The sequence below is a fragment of the Leopardus geoffroyi genome, chromosome C3 (genome assembly GCF_018350155.1).
Source record: "Leopardus geoffroyi isolate Oge1 chromosome C3, O.geoffroyi_Oge1_pat1.0, whole genome shotgun sequence".
NCBI classification, from domain to species: Eukaryota; Metazoa; Chordata; class Mammalia; order Carnivora; family Felidae; genus Leopardus; species Leopardus geoffroyi.
The window spans coordinates 146860798-146880338 of record NC_059338.1 but is presented as its reverse complement, the minus strand read 5'-3'; the positions used below and the strand labels follow the sequence as shown (position 1 = coordinate 146880338).

The window sequence follows — 19541 nt, the reverse complement described above, 5'->3', positions numbered from 1 at the left end:
AGTGGAATATTCTATAAATATCTGTTAGATCTAGTTGGTGTGTAATGTTGTCCAAGGACTTAATTTCCTTATTGATCTTCTGTCTTGTTATTCTATGCATGATTTGAAGTGAGATATTGAAGTCTTCAACTATTATTGTAGATTATTTCTCTATTCAGTTCTGTCAATTTTTGTTTCATGTTTTGGCACTTTGTCATGAAGTGTATACATGTTTATAATTATTTCTTGATGGATTGACCCCTTTATTGACATATAATGTCCTAATATGAGCAATTTTTTTTTTAATTTTTTTTTCAACGTTTATTTATTTCTGGGACAGAGAGAGACAGAGCATGAACGGGGGAGGGGCAGACAGAGAGGGAGACACAGAATCGGAAACAGGCTCCAGGCTCCGAGCCATCAGCCCAGAGCCTGACGCGGGGCTCGAACTCCCGGACCGCGAGATCGTGACCTGGCTGAAGTCGGACGCTTAACCGACTGCGCCACCCAGGCGCCCCATAATATGAGCAATTTTTAAATGGGTTTTGTTGAATTACATTGAAAGACATTTTATTGGTTCTTTTCTAGATCATGGTTGGAGATATTGGAACACTCTTTAAGATTCGTATTGGTCATACTAACTCTGGACTGTCCCCTTCCTGGCACTGTAAAGAGGTAAAGGCATATCAAGACTCACATCCTTTGCAAAACTCCTCTGCAAATTCTGTTCAGGAATTCAACCTCAAAGAGGCATTTATTTCACACCTGTTATGAGTTGATTGAGTCAAACCTCGAATCTTTTTTAGTCAGTATATTTCTTAAAACAATAGTATCATATACCCTGATTAATAATTTAACTCCTAATTTCTTGAGGGAAGTGCCTCAACTAAATAATCCCTTTACCTTTTTGCAAAGAAAAGAAAGTACTTGGGACTCTGGATACTTGGGACTTGCTGCTGCTGCTTCTCTTTTTTAGCATCAGCTATTATTTTATTATTTTTTATTGAGTACAGTTGAAATACAATGTTACATTAGTTTCAGGTGTACAACATGGTGTTTTGGGAATTATATTGCTCCTTGATGTAGTTGCACTAGTGATAAAAAGGTTTAGACTAAGTGAATGTTGTAAAAATAGACCATTTGTGTTGGTGAAGTAATAATCTGCTAGACTTGAATGCCAGTTCTCGAATTAGGTCTTTTCATGCTAAACAAATAATGCCACCTGAATACATTTCGTTAGCAAAAATGGGCATAAATTTTCTACACTGCTCAGAATTAAACATTTTACTTATTGCCATAATTGCCAAAAAGTGGACATCTTTAACAGTGGCCATTAAAAATCTTGCTTGTTTTCCATTTTGGGGTATGGAAAAATTTGCCATTTCAAAATAAATAAACTTAGGTAAGCAAGTTTTCAAAATGCAAAGAGCACCTAGTCAAACTCCTGATATTCTTGGCAAATTTGTTCCACAGTTTTATAATATGTGAGAAAATTAATGAAAAATTTGTAGAAGATGAGGAATCCCTTAAAAATACTTTTATTCTGTTAGCAGATATATATGGTTGTTAATAATGGCATCTTTACATTAAAGCCATCAGAGACCATGAAGGAAATTGAAAAAAGAAAACTCACTTAATGAAAATATGAATATAGAAGTTAGATTTCAAAGTTCAAAATTAATGCCTTGCTTCTATATGAAATTATTCTCTTTTATGTTCTAGAGTGTTTGAAGTATGATATTCAAATTGACACTTCAGTGATCATATATGATAATATCTTTTATTTTTTTGTCTCCTAGTAAGCTAAGCTAATTTACGAAAATTATCATTAATCCTCCTGCCATCTCATCTGATTGATAACCAACAAGCAATATTATATTCATTATATATATGTGTTCATATATTGCTTATATACACCCACGTTTGTGTGTGTGTGTGTGTGTGTGTGTGTGTGTGTGTGTGTGTGTATGTGTATATATATGTGTGTATATACACACACATATATATATATATAGCTTGGATGTTGAAACAATGATTAAGTGATCTGAAAAGATTTTATAGTATTGCATAGGAAAGACAAAAAGTCAGGCTGAACGTTCCTGTTGTCTTTCTATGGCAGTTACTCTCATTGCAAGGCAACTTGTTTGCCTGAGGTTTATATCACCTGTCTTTGAGTACTGGCAAGGAAGAGAGATGTTCTTGATTTAAAGTTTTATTCTAGGTAGATAAAACCTTTATACTAATTTTGCCAAATTAAGTTGCTAGAAAACGGGCTGGGAATTTTGTGTTCAATTCTTATAGTTTAGAAGTTTAAAGTTTAAAATTTCAAGTAGGCCAACTGTACCTATAACTCAAAGGGATTTGAATTAAAACATCTACTCCATTATAGCAATGATACACTGTTTCCACAGCCTGTAAATAGTCACATTAGCTTTTAGGACTTTAATCTTTGTTCTTTCAAGTTTAGTTAAGAAGATTACAGAATAAAAAGTTTCAAATGGTGGTAATTTTGTATTTCTCAAGTGATTTGCCTTGGGCTTTACTTAAACTAACCAAATTAAATCGTGATGTCAGCAGCCTTGCAAACCAATGGTAATTCTGTGTGATTCTCGGGAAGCCTTTTTAAAAGTATGATTAGGGGCGCCTGGGTGGCGCAGTCGGTTAAGCGTCCGACTTCAGCCAGGTCACGATCTCGCGGTCCGTGAGTTCGAGCCCCGCGTCGGGCTCTGGGCTGATGGCTCAGAGCCTGGAGCCTGCTTCCGATTCTGTGTCTCCCTCTCTCTCTGCCCCTCCCCCGTTCATGCTCTGTCTCTCTCTGTCCCAAAAATAAATAAACGTTGGGAAAAAAAAATTAAAAAAAAAAAAAAAAAAGTATGATTGTACCAAGTTCACACGTGGTGTGAATTTATGAATGCAAATTTTTGGGCCGTACCAAGATCCACAGAATTAGTAAATTTAGGAATCAAAAATCTAATTTTATAAGAACCTGATTTCTTAAACACATTAAAATAGAAATTCTCTGATTAAGGCATTTTAAAGACTATAAGTTTAATTTAAGAGATAAAATAACAGTCACTGAAACTTTTAAAAGAATAATATAAGGCCTACTCATGAAAGGCTAGATTCGAGAATCAAGATTCATAATTTCTACATGTTGATGATTTTTGGTATTCATCTGATCCTAACAGAATTTATTAACATCTTTGTTTAACTCCAGGATAAGTGGAATAGATATAATATGGCATAATAGGTACCCAAATTAATAATTATTGCCTAAATTTCATTCATTGCTGAGGACCCACAGAGGAAACTATATTAGTTTGAATCTGTAGTACATGAAATCTAAGCTCATGCTAACATTTTATAATACCATTTTGAAATAAAAAATGTATTACTAAGAGATTGGTATAGGAAAGTAATAGGTTTTTAAAAATTATAAATATCTCTTTCTAAATAGGAAAATATTGATGACACTTAGAAAATTTGGGAGGAAATTGGCTTGTTTAGAATTTCAATGTAGAGAAATTAAAAACAGAAAAATTTCAAAGTAAAGAAAAGAAATGCCATTTTACTTGATTTGACAATAAAAGAAGAAATTAGCACTTTTCTTGTCAAGTATTCAACAACTTCTTTTATTAAAAAAAATAACGTGGTCTTCTATGAGCTGTTTCAGGCTTGGATGAAAACTTTTATTTGACTCTTTGATAAAGTATTCTTACATTTTTCACAAGAAATATTGTTTCTACTGTAGATACAATTGTGGAACATGAATTCTGGAAAAAAGTTTTATATACCTGTTCAACGATGGTTAGCACGAGATCAAGAGGATGGGGAAATCTGTCGAGAATTTCCTGTTTTAAACAAAGGACGACCCATGCTTCCAGGTAGGGAAGATCCAACTATCCAACTGCAGGCAACACAGATAAAACTTGTTTGCCTAAATGCTGAAGGACAGGGAACTTGATAAATACATGTTGCATAAATGAATCAATGGACAAATGAGTGATTAAACAGCTGCTCATTTCCTACCAGTTATCACTGATGGTGTGATACAGATGCATCTAAATATGGTTTAGTTGCTTCGTGTACTGGCATTCAGGAATATGTTTTTGTCAACAGTTAACCCTGGAGGGGAGTCAAATGAAATGCCTCTTAATCAAAGCAAGAAATTAATTTTTAGGAGGTCATGAGAAAGCTGAGAGCCCAATAAAGTTATTTCAGGGCTAAGAAATGCAAGTCAATGTATAGTTTCCCCAACAATCCTACCTTACTTTTGAAAAATTTGCTGCTAATGAAGGAATGAAAACAGAACTACTCAATGACTTTTTAAGCATTTGACCAAGAGCAGAGGTGTGTTCAAGCCTTGTGTAACCATGGCTGAAAAATAGGCTCTGCTCAGGGTTAGAGAGTCACTGCGTGATTGAAAGTGACTCTGGCTCTAAGAGCTTTTTGCTCTTGTGTCTGCTGGCCCTTGTTTGGGAAGAGAATAGGAAAATGGTAAGTAAGAATTATTAAATGGGTAATTTATAAAAATAAGTTTTTTTCCAATCCAGAATATTTTCTATCCAAAATGTGGTATCTTAGTTTTCTAAAGCAATAAATTGTAACAAATACTATGTGAAGATTAAGAAGAGTTCCATAATGTCATATCTATCATTAGGCTTAGGCACATAATAACTTGGGTAACATTTTTAGGAAACGTAGGTAAGTAAAACATTTGCAGAAGCTGTTGATTCTTTTTAAAATATTTTTTAATGTTTTTATTAAAAAAATTTTTTTTAATGTTTATTCTTAGAGAGAGAGAGAGAGAGAGAGAGAGAGAGAGAGAGAGGGACAGAGTGTGAACAAGGGAGGGGCAGAGAGAAAGAGGGAGACACCGAATCCGAAGCAGGCTCCAGGCTCTGAGCTGTCAGCACAGAGCCCGATACAGGCCTCGAACTCACCAACTGTGAGATCATGACCTGAGCCGAAGTCAGATACTCAACTGACTGAGCCACCCAGGCACCCCAATTTTTTAATGATTTTAAATGTTTACTTATTTTTGAGAGAGAGAGAGACAGAAAGAGAGAGAGCATGTGAGGCTTCCATAATGTCATATCTATCATTAGGCTTAGGCACATAATAACTTGGGTAACATTTTAAGGAAATGTAGGTAAGTAAAACATTTGCAGAGGCTGTTGATTCCTTTTTTAATATTTTTTAATGTTTTTAAATGTTTACTTATTTTTGAGAGAGAGAGAGAGAGAGAGAGAGGGAGCGAGCTGGGGAAGGGGCAGAGACAGGGAGACACAGAATCCAAAGCAGGCTCCAGGCTCTGAGTGTCAGCACAGACAGAGCCCAATGTGGGGTTCCAACCCACAAACTGTGAGATCATGACCTGAGCGGAAGTCAGACACTTAACTGACTGAACCACCCAGGCACCCTGATTCCTTTGTGGTTTTTAACTAAGGTGTAATAAACTCTTAGTTTAAGTTTTTGAAGTTAAGATATTTTTGAAAATATATGAATAATTCCATTTGCTGAAAAGTGAAGGCTTGTGTGAGCATTGTTCTCACTGTTCATAAGCATTTTTATCACTGTTTATAAGTATTCTCCACATTCTTCCTCATCAACCTTTTTGCTTCACAAGGAGGAGACATTGGTCAGGTGCCCTGTTCCTACCCATGCTAGTCATGATGCAGGGGTCATTTTTTGCTTTTTTGTCTCTTATTTTAATTATAAAATTGTGTTCCTAGGAGGCATATTCTTCAAATACATACTGACTTCCCTTGCTTTGTTTGTAGTACTTGATACTTATGGTTTGTTAATAAATATCCCCTCCTCCCCCAAGTTTCTTCACATGGCTTGGAGAAATCTCTTCTATGTTATCTCTGGGCTATCTGTACCCTCTCATGTGCTATTAATAAACATGGTGAGCCTTTAATTATCTAAATCTCATTGGTAGATATAACAAATGATAGCTGATCTTAGCCATATTTTTGTTTAATACTCCAGCAAAGATTGGTGCTGTGTATGAAATGCTGTCATTACAGACAAGTAGCAGCTTTCTCTAGAGACAGATACATCACTTCTAGGTGGTATAAATAAGGAAAGGCTGGATTAGTGTCTTTTTTGCTATGTTCAGTGTCTTTGAGTCCATAGTTAGGGCAATATTTATCATTGAAGGTGAAAAGGCGTCTAAAACTGTTGGCCTGGTTAACCAGTATACTATCATATGCACCTGAAACAATATGTTTTATAGTTTTGGAATTATTAGTGGATAAGGGTTGCTAAGGTAATCAGAGTAAAAGTGGACTTCCTCAGGCTGTGTGAGATATTTATTTTTAATTCTGATTTTCAGTTATGATAACAAAAACATAATAAAACTTACTTTCTTAACATTTTTAGGTGTACATTTCAGGAATGTGAAGTATATTCACATTGTGCAGATCTCTAGGACTTTTTTCATCGTACAAAACTGAAATTTTATTTCTTCTTGGGTGAATTTTGGCACATGGTGTGTTTCAGCAAATTGGTCTACTTTACCTACATTGTCAAATGTGTGAACGTAGAGTTGTTCTTGGCATTCCTTTAGAATCAATTTAATTTTCCTTGGGAACTGTAGTGACAGTCCCTCTTTAATTTCTGATAATAGCAATTTGTGTCCTCTCTCTCTTTTTTTTTCTCAGTTAGCCTGGCAGGAGGCTTCTCATTTTATCAGTCTTTTCAAAGAACCAACTTTTCGTTTCATTGAGTTTCTTTCTTGATTTCTTATTTTCAATTTCATTGATTTCTGCTCTAAGCCTTATTTCTTCTTGTCTACTTTGGATTTAATTCGCCCTTCTTTTTTCTAGTTTCCCAGGGTGGACACATAGTGATTGATTTTAGACTTTTCTTCTTTTCTAATGTATACATTTAATGCTCTGAATCCCTCAGCATTGCATTTGCTCCATCCCACAGTTTTTGATAAGTATGTTTTTATTTTAATTACGTTCAACATATTTTATTTATCTTTATTTATTTATTTTTTTAAAGTCAAGTTTTTTTTTTAATTAATGTTTATTTATTTCTTTTGAGAGAGAGTGCAAACAGGGCAGGGGCAGAAAGAGAGGGAGAGAGAGAATTTCAAGTAGCTTATGCACTGCTGGCATAGAGCGGGACATGGGGCTCGAATTCAGGAACCGTGAGATTGTGACCTGAGCTGAAACCAAGAGTTGGTCACTTAGCCAGCTGAGCCACTCAGGCACCTCAGGTTCAAAATATTTTAAAATTTAGCTTCGGATTACTTCTTTGGCCCATGTGTTATTTAGAAGTGTATTAATAATTTCATCTCCACGTATTATGGAATTTTTCAGTTATCTATTTGTTACTAATTACTAGTTTAATTCCACTATAGTCTGAGAGAAGACAGTGTATGATTTCTGTTCTTTTAAATCGGTTCATAACAGGTTTGTTTTATTGCTCAGACTGTGGCCTATCTGGGTGAATATCCCATGTAAGTGTGGGGAGAATATGTGTTCTGCTGTTTTTGGATGAAGTAATCTACAGATGTGAATCATAAACAGTTGATAACAGTGTTATTGAATTCACTTATGTCCTTATTGATTTTCTGCCTGCTTATTCTGTCCATTTCTGACAGAGGGGTGTTGAAGTCTCCAGCTGTGATAGCAGATTTATCTATTTTTCTTTGCACTTTTATCAGTTTTTGCCTCACGTGTTTCGATGCTCTGTTGTTAGGCACATACATATGAAGGATTATCATATCTTTTTGGAGAACTGACCTTTTTATCATTATGTAATTCCCTTCTTATTTCCTTGCTTTGATACCTGCTCTGACTGAAATTAATATAGTTACCCTGCTTTCTTTTGAGTAATTTAACATGATACATTTTCCCTACCCATTTACTTTATTTACTCTTTCTTTCTTTCTTTTTCTTTTCTTTTCTTTCTTTCTTTCTCTTTCTTTCTTTCTTTCTTTCTTTCTTTCTTTCTTTCTTTCTTTCTTTCTTTCTTCCTTTCTTCCTTCCTTCCTTCCTTCCTTCCTTCCTTCCTTCCTTCCTTCCTTTCTTTCTTTTTAATTTATTTTTGAGAGAGAGAGAGAGAGAGAGAGGGAGGCTGAGCGTGAGCAGGGGAGGGGCAGAGAGAGAGGGAGACACAGAATCTGAAGCAGGCTCCACGCTCTGAGCTGTCAGCACAGAGCCTGACACGGGGCTCGAACTCATGAGCCATGAGATCATGACCCAAGCCATATATTTTTTAATTTAAATTTTAGTTAACACAGTACAATATTGGTTTCAGGAGTACAATTCACTGATTCACCACTTACATACAACACCCAGTGCTCATTACAAAAGTGCCCTCCTTAATACCCATCACTCATCTACCCATCTCCCACCTGCCTTCCTCCATCAACCCTTAGTTTGTTCTCTATTATAAAGAGTCTCTTGTGGTTTCTTTCCCTCTCTCCTCCCCCCTCCCCAATATGTTCATCTGTTTTGTTTCTTAAATTCCACATATGAGTGAAATTATATGGTATTTATCTTTCTCTGATTGGCTTATTTTGCTTGGCATAATACATTCTATCTCCATCTACATTGTTGCAAATGGCAAGGTTTCATTCTTTTTGGTGGCTGAGTAATATTTCATTACACACACACACAGACACACACACACACACACACACACACACAGACACACACACACACCACATCTTCTTTATCCATTCATCAGTCAACGGACATTTGGGCTCTCTCCATAGTTTGGCTGTTGTTGATAATGCTGCTATAAACATTGGGGTGGCCTTCAAATCTGTATTTTTGTATCCTTTGGGTAAATACTTAATAGTGCAGTTGCTGGGTTGTAGGGTAGTCTCCTGTTTGTGGCTTTTTTGAGACACATTCATACTATTTTACAGTGTGGCTGCATAAGTTTACATTCCCATCATTGATGCAAGAGGTTTCCTCTTTCTCTGCATCCTTGCCAACATCTGTTGTTTCCTGTGTTGTTAATTTTAGCCATTCTGACAAATGTGAGGTGGTATCTCTTTGTGATTTTGATTTATATTTTCCTGATGAACAGTGATGTTGAACATCTTTTCATGTGTCTATTAGGCATCTGGATGTCTTCTTTGGAAAAGTGTCTATTCATGTCTTCTGCCCATTTCTTAATTGGGTTGTTTGTTTTTTGGGTGTTGAGTTTGCTAAGTTCTTTATAGATTTTCGATCTGTATGATCAGATCAGATGTCGTTTGCAAGTCTGTTCTCTCATTCTGTAGGCTGCCTTTTAGTTTTGTTGATTGTTTCCTTCACTGTGTAGAAGCTTTTTATCTTGATGAAGTCCTGATAGTTCATGTTTGCTTTTGTTTCCTGTGCCTTCAGTGCCATGTCTAGTAAGAAGTTGCTCTGGCTAAGGAGAAAGAGATTGCTGCCTGTGTTCTTCTCTAGGATTTTGATAGTTTCCTGTGTCACATTTACATCTGTCATCCATTTTGAATTTATTTTTGTGTATGATGTAAGAGAGTGGTTCCAGTTTCATTCTTCCACATATCACCATCCAGTTTTCCCAGCACCATTTGTTGAAGAGACTGTCTTTTTTTCCATTGGATATTCTTTCCTTCTTTGTTGAAAATTAATTGGCCATATAGTTGCGGGTCCATTTCTGGATTTTGTATTTTGTTCCATTGATCTATGTGTCTATTTTTGTGCCAGTACTATATTGTATTGATGACTACAGTTTTGTAATATAGCTTGAAATCCAGAATTGTGATGCCTTTGTTTTTCTTTTCAGGATTTCTTTGGCTACTTGGGGTCTTTTGTGAGTCTGTACAGATTTTAGGGTTGTTTGTTCTAGCTCTGTGAAAAATGCTGGTGGTATGTTGATAGGGATTGCATTAAATGTGTAGATTGTTTGGGTAGTATAGACACTTTAACAATGTTTGTTCTTTTAATCCATGAGCATGGAATGCTTTTCCATTTCTTTGTGTTCTTTTCAATTTCTTTAATAAGTCTTCTGTAGTTTTCAGAGTATAGATCTTTTACCTCTTTGGTTAGGTTCATTCCTGGGTGTCTAATTATTTTGATGCAATTGCAAATGGGATTGATTGCTTGATTTCTTTTTCTGCTGCTTCATTATTGGTGTATAGAAATGCAACAGATTTCTGCACATTGATTTTATATCTTGCAGCTTTGCTGAATTCATGTATTACTTCTGGCAATTTTTTGGCGAAGTCTTTCGGGTTTTCTACATAGAGTATCATGTTGTCTGCAAACAGTGAAAGTTTGACCCCTCCTTGCTGATTTGGATGTCTCTTATTTCTTTTCGTTGTCTGATTGCTGAGCTAAGACTTACAGTACTATGTTAAGTAGTCATGGTGAGAATCAACATCCTTGTCTTGTTCTTAACAGTAGGGTAAAGACTCATACTCCCCACTGAGGATGATACTAGCTGTGAGTCTTTTGTATATGGCCTTTATGATGTTGAGGAATGTTCTCTCTGTTCCTACTTTGTTGAGGATTTTTATGAAGAATGGATGCTGTATTTTGTTAAATGTTTTTTCTGCATCTATTGACAAGAACTTATGGTTCTTATCCTTTCTTTTATTAAAGTAGTGTATCATGTTGATTGATTAGCAAATATTGAACCAGCCTGGTAAGCCTAGGAATACATCCCACTTGATCATGGTGAATAATTTTTTTAATGTACTATTGAATTCAGTTTGCTAGTACTTCATTGAGAATTTTTGCCTCCATGTTCATCAGGGATATTGGCCTGTAATTCTCCTTTTAATTAGATCTTTGGTTTCAGAATCAAGGTAATGTTGGCCTCATAGAATGAGTTTGGAAGTTTTCCTTCCATTGTTATTTTTTGGGACACTTTGAGAAGAATAGGTATTAACTCTTCTTTAAATGTTTGGTAGAATTCCCCTGGGAAGTTATCTGGCTCTCAACTTTGGTTTGTTGGGAGATTTAAAAAAATTTTTTTTTAATGTTTTATTTGTTTTTGAGAGAGGGAGGGAGGGAAGGAGGGAGGGAGAGAGAGAGAGAGAGAGAGAGAGAGAGATGCAGAATCCAAAGCAGGCTTTATGTTCTGAGCTGTCAGCATAGAGCCTGACGCAGGGCTTGAACTCATGAACCATGAGATCATGACCTGAGCTGAAATCTGACGCTTACCGATTGAGCTACCTAGGTGCCCCTGTTGGGAGATTTTTGATTACTGTTTCAATTTCTTTGCTGGTTATGGGTTGTTCAAATTTTCTATTTCTTTCTGTTTCAGTTTTGGTAGTTTGAATGTTTCTAGGAAGTTACCCATTTCTTCCAGATTGCCCAGTGTGTTGGCATTTAATTTTTCATAATATTCTGTTATAATTTTTTGTATTTTTGTAGTGTTGGTTATGATCTCTCCTTTTTCATTCATAATTTTATTTAATTGAGTCCTTTCTCGTTTCTTTTTGATAAGTCTGGCTAGGGTTTATCAATTAATTTTGTTTATTATTTCAAGAATTTAAAACAATGTTTCATTGATCTTCTGTTGTGGTTTTTTTTCTATATTTTTATTTCTCCTTTAATCTTTATTATCTCTCTTCTTCTGCTGTCTTTAGGTTTTATTTGCAGTTCCTTTTTTGTCTCCTTTAGGTGTAAGGTTAGGTTGTGTATTTGGGATCTTTCTGAAATGCTTTTTGAGATAGGCCTGAATTTCAATATATTTTCCTTTTAGGACTGCCTTTGCTGCATCCCAAAGGGTTTGTACTGTTGTTTATTCATTTTCATTTGCTTCCATGTATTTTTTAAATTTCTTCTTTAATTTCCTGGTTAACATTCATTCGTTAGTAGAATATTCTTTAACTTCCATGTAATTGAGGGCTTTCCAAATTTTTTGTAGTGGTTGACTTCAAGTTTCATTGCTTTGTGATCTGAAAACATGCATGGTATGATCTTACATCTTTTTGTACTTGTTGAGGACTGATTTGTGACCCAGTTTGTGGTCTGTTCTGGAGCATGTTTCATGTGTTCTCGAAAAGCGTATATATTCTGCTGCTTTAGGATGAAGCGTTCTGAAAGTATCTGTTAAGTCCTGGTCCAATGTGTCATTCAAAGGCATCGTTTCATTGTTGATTTTCTGCTTAGATGATCTGTCCATTGCTGTAAATAGGGTGTTATCATCTGTTAGTATTATTGTATTATTGTTAATGAGTTTCTTTATGCTTGTGATGAATTGATTTATGTAGTTTCTTCCAAGTAGGGGGCATGAATGTTTATAATTGTTAGGTCATCTTGATGGAGAGAGCCCATAGTTAGGATATAATTCCTTTCTTTATCTTTTGTTACAGTCTTTGGTTTAAAATCTAGTTTGTCTGGTAGTAGTGTGGCTACTCTGGCTCCTCCAGTAGCATGATAGATGGTTCTTCATCCACTCACTTTCCATCTGGAGGTTTTTTTCAGTCTCAGATGTGTCTCTTGTAGGCAGTATATAGATGGATCTTGTTTTGTTGTTGTTGTTGTTGTTTTGTTTTTGTTTGTTTTGTTTTAATCAATTCTGATAGTCTGTGTCTTTTGATTGGAGCATTTAGTCCATTTACATTCAGAGTGATTATTGTAAGATATGAATTAAGTGCTATCGTGTTGCCTGTAGAGTTGGTGTATCTGGTGATGCTCTCTGATCCTTTCTAGTCTTTTTTTTTTTTTTTTTTCTCCTCTCTACTTAAGGAGTCCCCCTTAAAATTTCTTGCAGGGCTTGTTTAGTGGTCACAAACTCCTTTAGTTTTTGGTTGTCTGGGAAACTCTTTACCTTCTATTCTGAATGACAGCCTTGCTGGATAAAGAATTCTTGGCTGCATATTTCCCTCATTCAGCATGTTGAATATATCCTGCTACTTCCTTCTGCCCTCCCAAGTTTCTGTGGACAGATCTTCTGTGAACCTCATCTGTCTTTCCCTTGTAGGTTAAGGACATTTTTTTTGTCTTGCTGCTTTCAAGATTCTATCCTTGTCCATGTATTTTGTGCATTTGACTATGATATACTTTAGCAATGGTCAGCTTTGGTTGACTTTAGTAGAAGTTCTCTGTGCTTTTTGGTTTTTGATGTCTATGTCTTCCCCAGATTAGGAATGTTTTCAGCTATAAATTGTTTGAGTAAACTTTCTGCTCCTTTTCCACTCTTTTTATCTTCTGGGACTCCTATGATAAAAATGTTATTACATTGTAATAAGTCGCTGAATTCCCTACATCTGTCTTCACGATCCATGATTTTTATTTCCCTCTTCTTTTCAGCTTCATTATTTTCAGTAATTTTATCTTCTGTATCACTAGTTTGCTCCTCTGCCTCATCCATCCTCATTTTCATGGCATCTATTAGGGTTTGCATCTTGGTTGTAGTATTTTTTCATTTCCATCTGACTACCTGACTAGATTTTAGTTCTTTTATCTCTGCAGAGTGGGATTCTCTGGTATCTTTTATGCTTTTTTCAAGTCCAGCTAGTATCCTTGTAATCATTGTTCTAAGTTCTTGCTTAGACATCTTACTTATATCTGTATTGATTAAATCTCTGGCTGTGAGTTCTACCTCCTGTTCTTTTGGGGCGAATTTCCCCATCTTGTAATTTTGTCCAGAAAAGAAAAGAAGAAAGAAAAAAACAATAAACAACAAAAACCAAAAGAACAAAACAGAACAAACCCCCAAAATCTAGATCCTGGGTATATTTTGGTCTGCTTGTTAAAAGAATCTAGACCCTAAAATAAAATAAAATAAAATAAAATAAAATAAGCAAACAAAAAAATATAAACATATATATAAAAATAAAAGTAACTGAAAAAGGAATTAAAAAAATAAGAAAATAAATGCAAATAATAAAAAAATAAAGAATAAAAGTAATCAGAAAGTTAGATGCTATTTCCCCTAGAGCTGAAATTTTGTGGCACTCTTTGGTCAGCAGACTTGATGCTAGCAAGGGGTTTGTGCTTCTTTTCTGGGGGAAGGGCTTGCTGCACTGACTCAGGCTGACTTGTTTCAGTGGAAATGCATCTCCAGGGGGTAGAGGGCGGGGCTTGCTACAAGTAATTGGTTCGGGTTTCACTAGGTGGTGCTGTTTTGCTCCCTGAAGTCTTTCAGTGCTGATGGGCTGGATGAATATGGCAACACTCCCCCAGCCCCACTGCTGAAAGATCACACCCCCCAGTCTTCACAGACCCTCATGGAAGAGCAATCAGTCACCCCTCTTGTGTCCCCAGTTTCTGTTAGAACCCTGCATTCACCCTGCAGGTATCCAGGCTTTTTTATCCCAGGCATGCAACTGAGTTTCACATCCCTCACTCTCTGCTCCTCTCCCACTCATGCTTTTTTTTTTTCTCTCTCTCTCTCAAAAATAGATACACATTTAAGAAAATTTTTTAAAAAAGCTCTAAATTTTAGGGACTCCCATGGAGAAGACCCACTCTGTTCCTCTGGGGGAGGGTCTCCTGGGCTTTTGCTGGCACCTCCTACATACCAGAAGGTTGTCACTTTTTTACTTGTAAACTTGCAGTTTTTGTTCTCTTAGACCTCTGATTGATTTCTTGGGTGTTCAGAATGATTTGACAACTATCTTGCTGTGTATGAGGGGTGAGACAAACTAGGGTCTCCCTACTCCTTCGCCATCTTAACTGCCCCCTCCATCCACTTACTTTTTTTTTTTTAATGTTTTATTTATTTTTAAGACAGAGAGACAGAGCATGAGTGGGGAGGGGCAAAGAGAGAGGGAGACACAGAATCGGAAGCAGGCTCCAGGCTCTGAGTTGTCAGCACAGAGCCTGACGCAGGGCTCGAACTCACGAACTGTGAGATCATGACTTGAGCTGAAGTTGGACGCTTAACCAGCTGAGCCACCCAGGCGCCCCATCCATCCATTTACTTTTAATCTATGTATATCTTTATATCAAAAGTAGGTTTCTTATTGAAAAAATATAGCTGGGGGGCGCCTGGGTGGCGCAGTCGGTTAAGCGTCCGACTTCAGCCAGGTCACGATCTCGCGGTCTGTGAGTTCGAGCCCCGCGTCGGGCTCTGGGCTGATGGCTCAGAGCCTGGAGCCTGCTTCCGATTCTGTGTCTCCCTCTCTCTCTGCCCCTCCCCCGTTCATGCTCTGTCTCTCTCTGTCCCAAAAATAAATAAATGTTGAAAAAAAAATTTAAAAAAAAAAAAAAAAAAAAAAGAAAAAATATAGCTGGGTCTTATTTTTTAACCTACTCTGACAATGTCTTTTAATTAGTTCATTTAGACCATTGATGTTCAAAGAGATTGTTGATATAATTGGATTAATATATAACATATTTGCTACTGTTTTCTATTTGTTTCTTTTATTCTTTGTTCTTGTTTTTGTCTTTCACTCATTTTGCCATTTGTGATTTTAATGGAACATTCGGTTGAGAAAATTATTCCATTTTTTGTCCTTTCTCAGCATATCAGTTATACTTTTTTAAAAAAAAACTTTATTTAGTGGTTGCTCTAGAGTTTCAAATGTACATTTACAACTAATACAAGTCCATTTTCAAATAACACAATACCTCTTCATGGATAGTGTACCTTATAATAACAAAATAATCGAATTCTTCTATCTCGTATTATTTTTTATATATAAGCACTCAGAAGCATATATTACCTATTCATTCATAAACATACATAATTAAATGCATTGATGCCATTATTATTATGTTTTTGAGAGGGGGAGGGGCAGGGGATGAGGGAGATAGATAGTCTTAATCAGGCTACACGCCCAGTGTGGAGCCAAATGTGGGGCCTGATCTCATGACTGTTAGATCTGGACCTGAGTTGAAATCAAGAGTCAGATACTTAATTGGCTGAGCTACCCAGGCACTCTGGTGCTATTATTATTTTAAATGAACTTACCTGTTAAATGAATTATGATTAAGAAACATAAGAGTTTTTGTTTTATCTTTACTTACTGCTTCTTCGATGCTCTTCCTTTATATAGATCTGAACTTCCGAGCTATATTGTTTTCCTTCTCTTTTAAAAACTTCTTTTAACATTTCCTGCAAGGCAGGTCTCTGGCAACAGATTTTCTCAATTTTTCTTTGAGAAAGTTTGTATTTTTTCTTCCATTTTGGTAGATAATTTCACAGGGTACAGAATTCTAACTTGGTGGTGTTTTTTCAACACTTAATATTTCATTCTACTCTTGCTCGCATGGTTGCTGAAAAGTCAGATGTAATTCTTGTCTTTGTTCCTTTGTAAGTAAGGTTTTTTTTCTCTGTAGTTCTTCAGGATATTTTATTTTATCTTTGTTTTTTTGTAGTTTGAAAGAGATATACCTAAAGTAGGTAAAAACATTTTTATTTTGGTATTTATCCTACTTCATGCTCTCTGAGCTTCCTGGATCTTTGGCTTGATATCTGATACTAATTTGAGGAAATTTTCAGTCATTATTATTTCAAATACTTCTTTTGTTCCTTTCTTTTTTCTCCTGATAATACTGTTATGTACATATTACACCTTTTGTAGTTGTCCCAGAATCCTTGTTTTTCAGTTCTTGTTCCCTCTGCCTTTCAGTTTGGGAGGGTTCTATTGATTTATCTCCGAAGCTCAGAGTTTCTTTCCTCATCAGTGTAACATTTACTAACAAGTCCATCAAAGGCATTCTTTGCTTCTGTTATAATTTTTTTTTATTGATAGTATTTTTTTTTTCTGGTTCATTCTTTGGGATCCCATCTTTCTACTTGCACTGCCCATTTGTCCTTGCATGTTATGTATATAACCTGTTAAGAGTCTTTAGCATATTAATCATAGTTACTTTATTTAAAATTTTTAAAAAGTATTTTTATTTATTTTTGAGAGAGAGCAAGATAGAGTGAGAGCAGGGGAGGGACAGAGAGAGAGGGAGATAAAGAATACGAAGCAGGCTGTCAACACAGAGCCTGACAGGGGGCTCGAATCCACAAACCATGATATCATGACCTGAGCTGAAGTTGGATGCTTAACCAACTGAGCCACCCAAGCGCCCCTTTCCATTTGTGTGTGTGTGTGTGTGTGTGTGTGTGTGTGTGTGTGTGTGTGTGTTCTTCAATTTCTTTTGTAAGCTTTCTATAGTTTTCAGTGTATAGGTATTTCACCTCTTTGGTTAGGTTTATTCCTAGGTATTTTATGGTTTTTGGTGTAATTGTAAATGGGATCAATTCCTTGATTTCTCTTTCTGTTGTTTCATTATTGGTGTATAGGAATGCAACTGATTTCTGTGCATTGATTTTATATCCTGCAACTTTGCTGAATTCATGGATCTGTTCTAGGAGGTTTTTGGTGGAATCTTTTGGGTTTTCCATATAGAGTATCATGTCATCTACGAAGAGTGAGTTTGACTTCCTCCTTGCCAATTGTGTTGTCTGATTGCTGAGGCTAGGATTGGCAGTACTATGTTGAATAACAGCGGTGAAAGTGGACATCCCTGTCGTGTTCCTGACTTTAGTGGGAAAGCTCTCAGTTTTTCTCCATTGAGGATGGTATTAGTGGTGGGTCTTTCAAATATGGCTTTTATGATCTTGAGGTATGATCCTTCTGTCCCTACTTTCTTGAAGGTTTTTATTAAGAAAGGATGCTGTATTTTGTCAAATGCTTTCTCTGTGTCTATTGAGAGGATCACATGGTTCTTGTCCTTTCCTTTATTGATGTGATGTATTACATTGATTGTTTTGTGAATATTGAACCAGCCCTGCATCCCAGGTATAAATCCCACTTGATCATTATGAATAATTCTTTTAATGTACTAACAATTGTTAGATCTTCTTGGTGGGTAGACCCCTTAATTATGATCTAATGCCCTTCTTCATCTCCTGTTACTGTCTTTAGTATAAAATCTAGATTGTCTGATATAAGTATGGCTACTCCAGCTTTCTTTTGGCGACCATTAGCATGATAGATGGTTCTTCATCCCCTTACTTTCAATCTCAAGGTGTCTTTATGTCTCTTATAAACAGCATATAGATGGATCTTGTTTTCTTATCCATTCATTTACCCTGTGTCTTTTGATGGGAATGTTTAGTCCATTGACATTTAGAGTGAGTACTGAAAGATGTGAATTTATTACCATTATATTGCTTGTAGGGTTGGTTTCTTGTGGCATTCCCTGGTCCTTTCTAGTCTTGCTTTTGGTCTTTTTTGTTTTGTTTTTTTTCGTGTTTTCTTCCCTCAGAGAGTCCCCCTTAAAATTTCTTGCAGGGCTGGTAAGTGGTCATGAACTCCTTTAGTTTTTGTCTGGGAAAGTTTAAATCTCTCCTTCTATTTTGAATGACAGCCTTGCTGGATAAAGAATTCTTGGCTGCATATTTTTCCGATTCAGCACATTGAATATATCCTGCCACTCCTTTCTGGCTGGCCAAGTTTCTATGGATATGTCTGTTGCAAACCTTATCTGTCTTCCCTTGTAGGTTAAGGGCTGTTTTTTCCTTGCTGCTTTCATGATTCTCTCCTTGCCTGAGTATTTTATGAATTTGACTGTGATATGCTTTGTTGATGGTTGCTTTTGTTGAATCTAATGGGAGTTCTCTGTGCTTCCTGGATTTTGATGTCTGTGCCTTTCCCCAGGTTAGGAAAGTTTTCTGCTATGATTTGCTCACATAAACCTTCTATTCCCTTTTCTCTCTCTTCATCTTCTGGGACCCTATGACTTGGATGTTACTCATTTTTTTTTTTTTTTTTTTATTTTTGGGACAGCGAGAGACAGAGCATGAACGGGGGAGGGGCAGAGAGAGAGGGAGACACAGAATCGGAAACAGGCTCCAGGCTCTGAGCCATCAGCCCAGAGCCTGACGCGGGGCTTGAACTCACGGACCGCGAGATCGTGACCTGGCTGAAGTCGGCCGCTCAACCGACTGCGCCACCCAGGCGCCCCAGATGTTACTCATTTTTAATGAGTCACTGAGTTCTCTAATTCTTATATCATGCTCTTTTGCCTTAGTCTCCCTCTTTTTTTCTGCTTCATTATTTTCCATAAATTTGTTCTCTATGTTGCTGACTTACTACTCTGTGTCAGCCATCCTTGCTGCCATGGCAGCCATTCGAGATTGCATCTCATTTGTAGTGTTTTTTAACTTCATCCTGACTAGATTTTACTTCTTTTATCTCCTCAGAAAGGGATTATATGATTTTTTTCAAGCCCCAGCTATTATTTTTATTATCATGATTCTAAATTCTGGTGAAGATATCTTGCTTGTATCTGTGTTAAGTCTCTGGCTGTTTTTTCTTTTGGGGTGTATTCCTTCATTTCATCAGTTTGGAGGAAGAAAAAAATAATACAATAAAAATATAAAAATTAAAAAATTAAAAACAAAAAAATCAAATAAAGGATGCAAGATCTTAGGTGGGTTTTGGTCTGGTTGTTGAAAGAAGTTTGATAGAATAGAGAGAAAAGGGAAAGAAAAGAAAAAATAGTTTGAAAATTTAAAGAAATGAATATAGGAAAATAGAATAAAATGAAGTGATAAAAATAAAATAGAATTTGAAAAATTTAACAAATAAAGGGGCGCCTGGGTGACTCAGTTGGTTAAGCATCTGACTTCAGGTCAGGTCATGATCTCGTAGTTCCTGAGTTTGAGCCCTGCATCGGGCT

General features: G+C 36.2%; 1 protein-coding gene across 1 annotated transcript in view; it reads left to right on the top strand.

Annotated features, from left to right (window-relative positions):
* RP1 (RP1 axonemal microtubule associated) overlaps nt 1–19541 on the top strand; it is a 206728-nt gene that overhangs the window by 94771 nt on the left and 92416 nt on the right. The window contains exons 5-6 of the mRNA XM_045455237.1: nt 568–654; nt 3731–3863. Coding sequence (XP_045311193.1) covers nt 568–654; nt 3731–3863 — 220 coding nt within the window. The remainder of the gene's footprint in view (nt 1–567; nt 655–3730; nt 3864–19541) is intronic.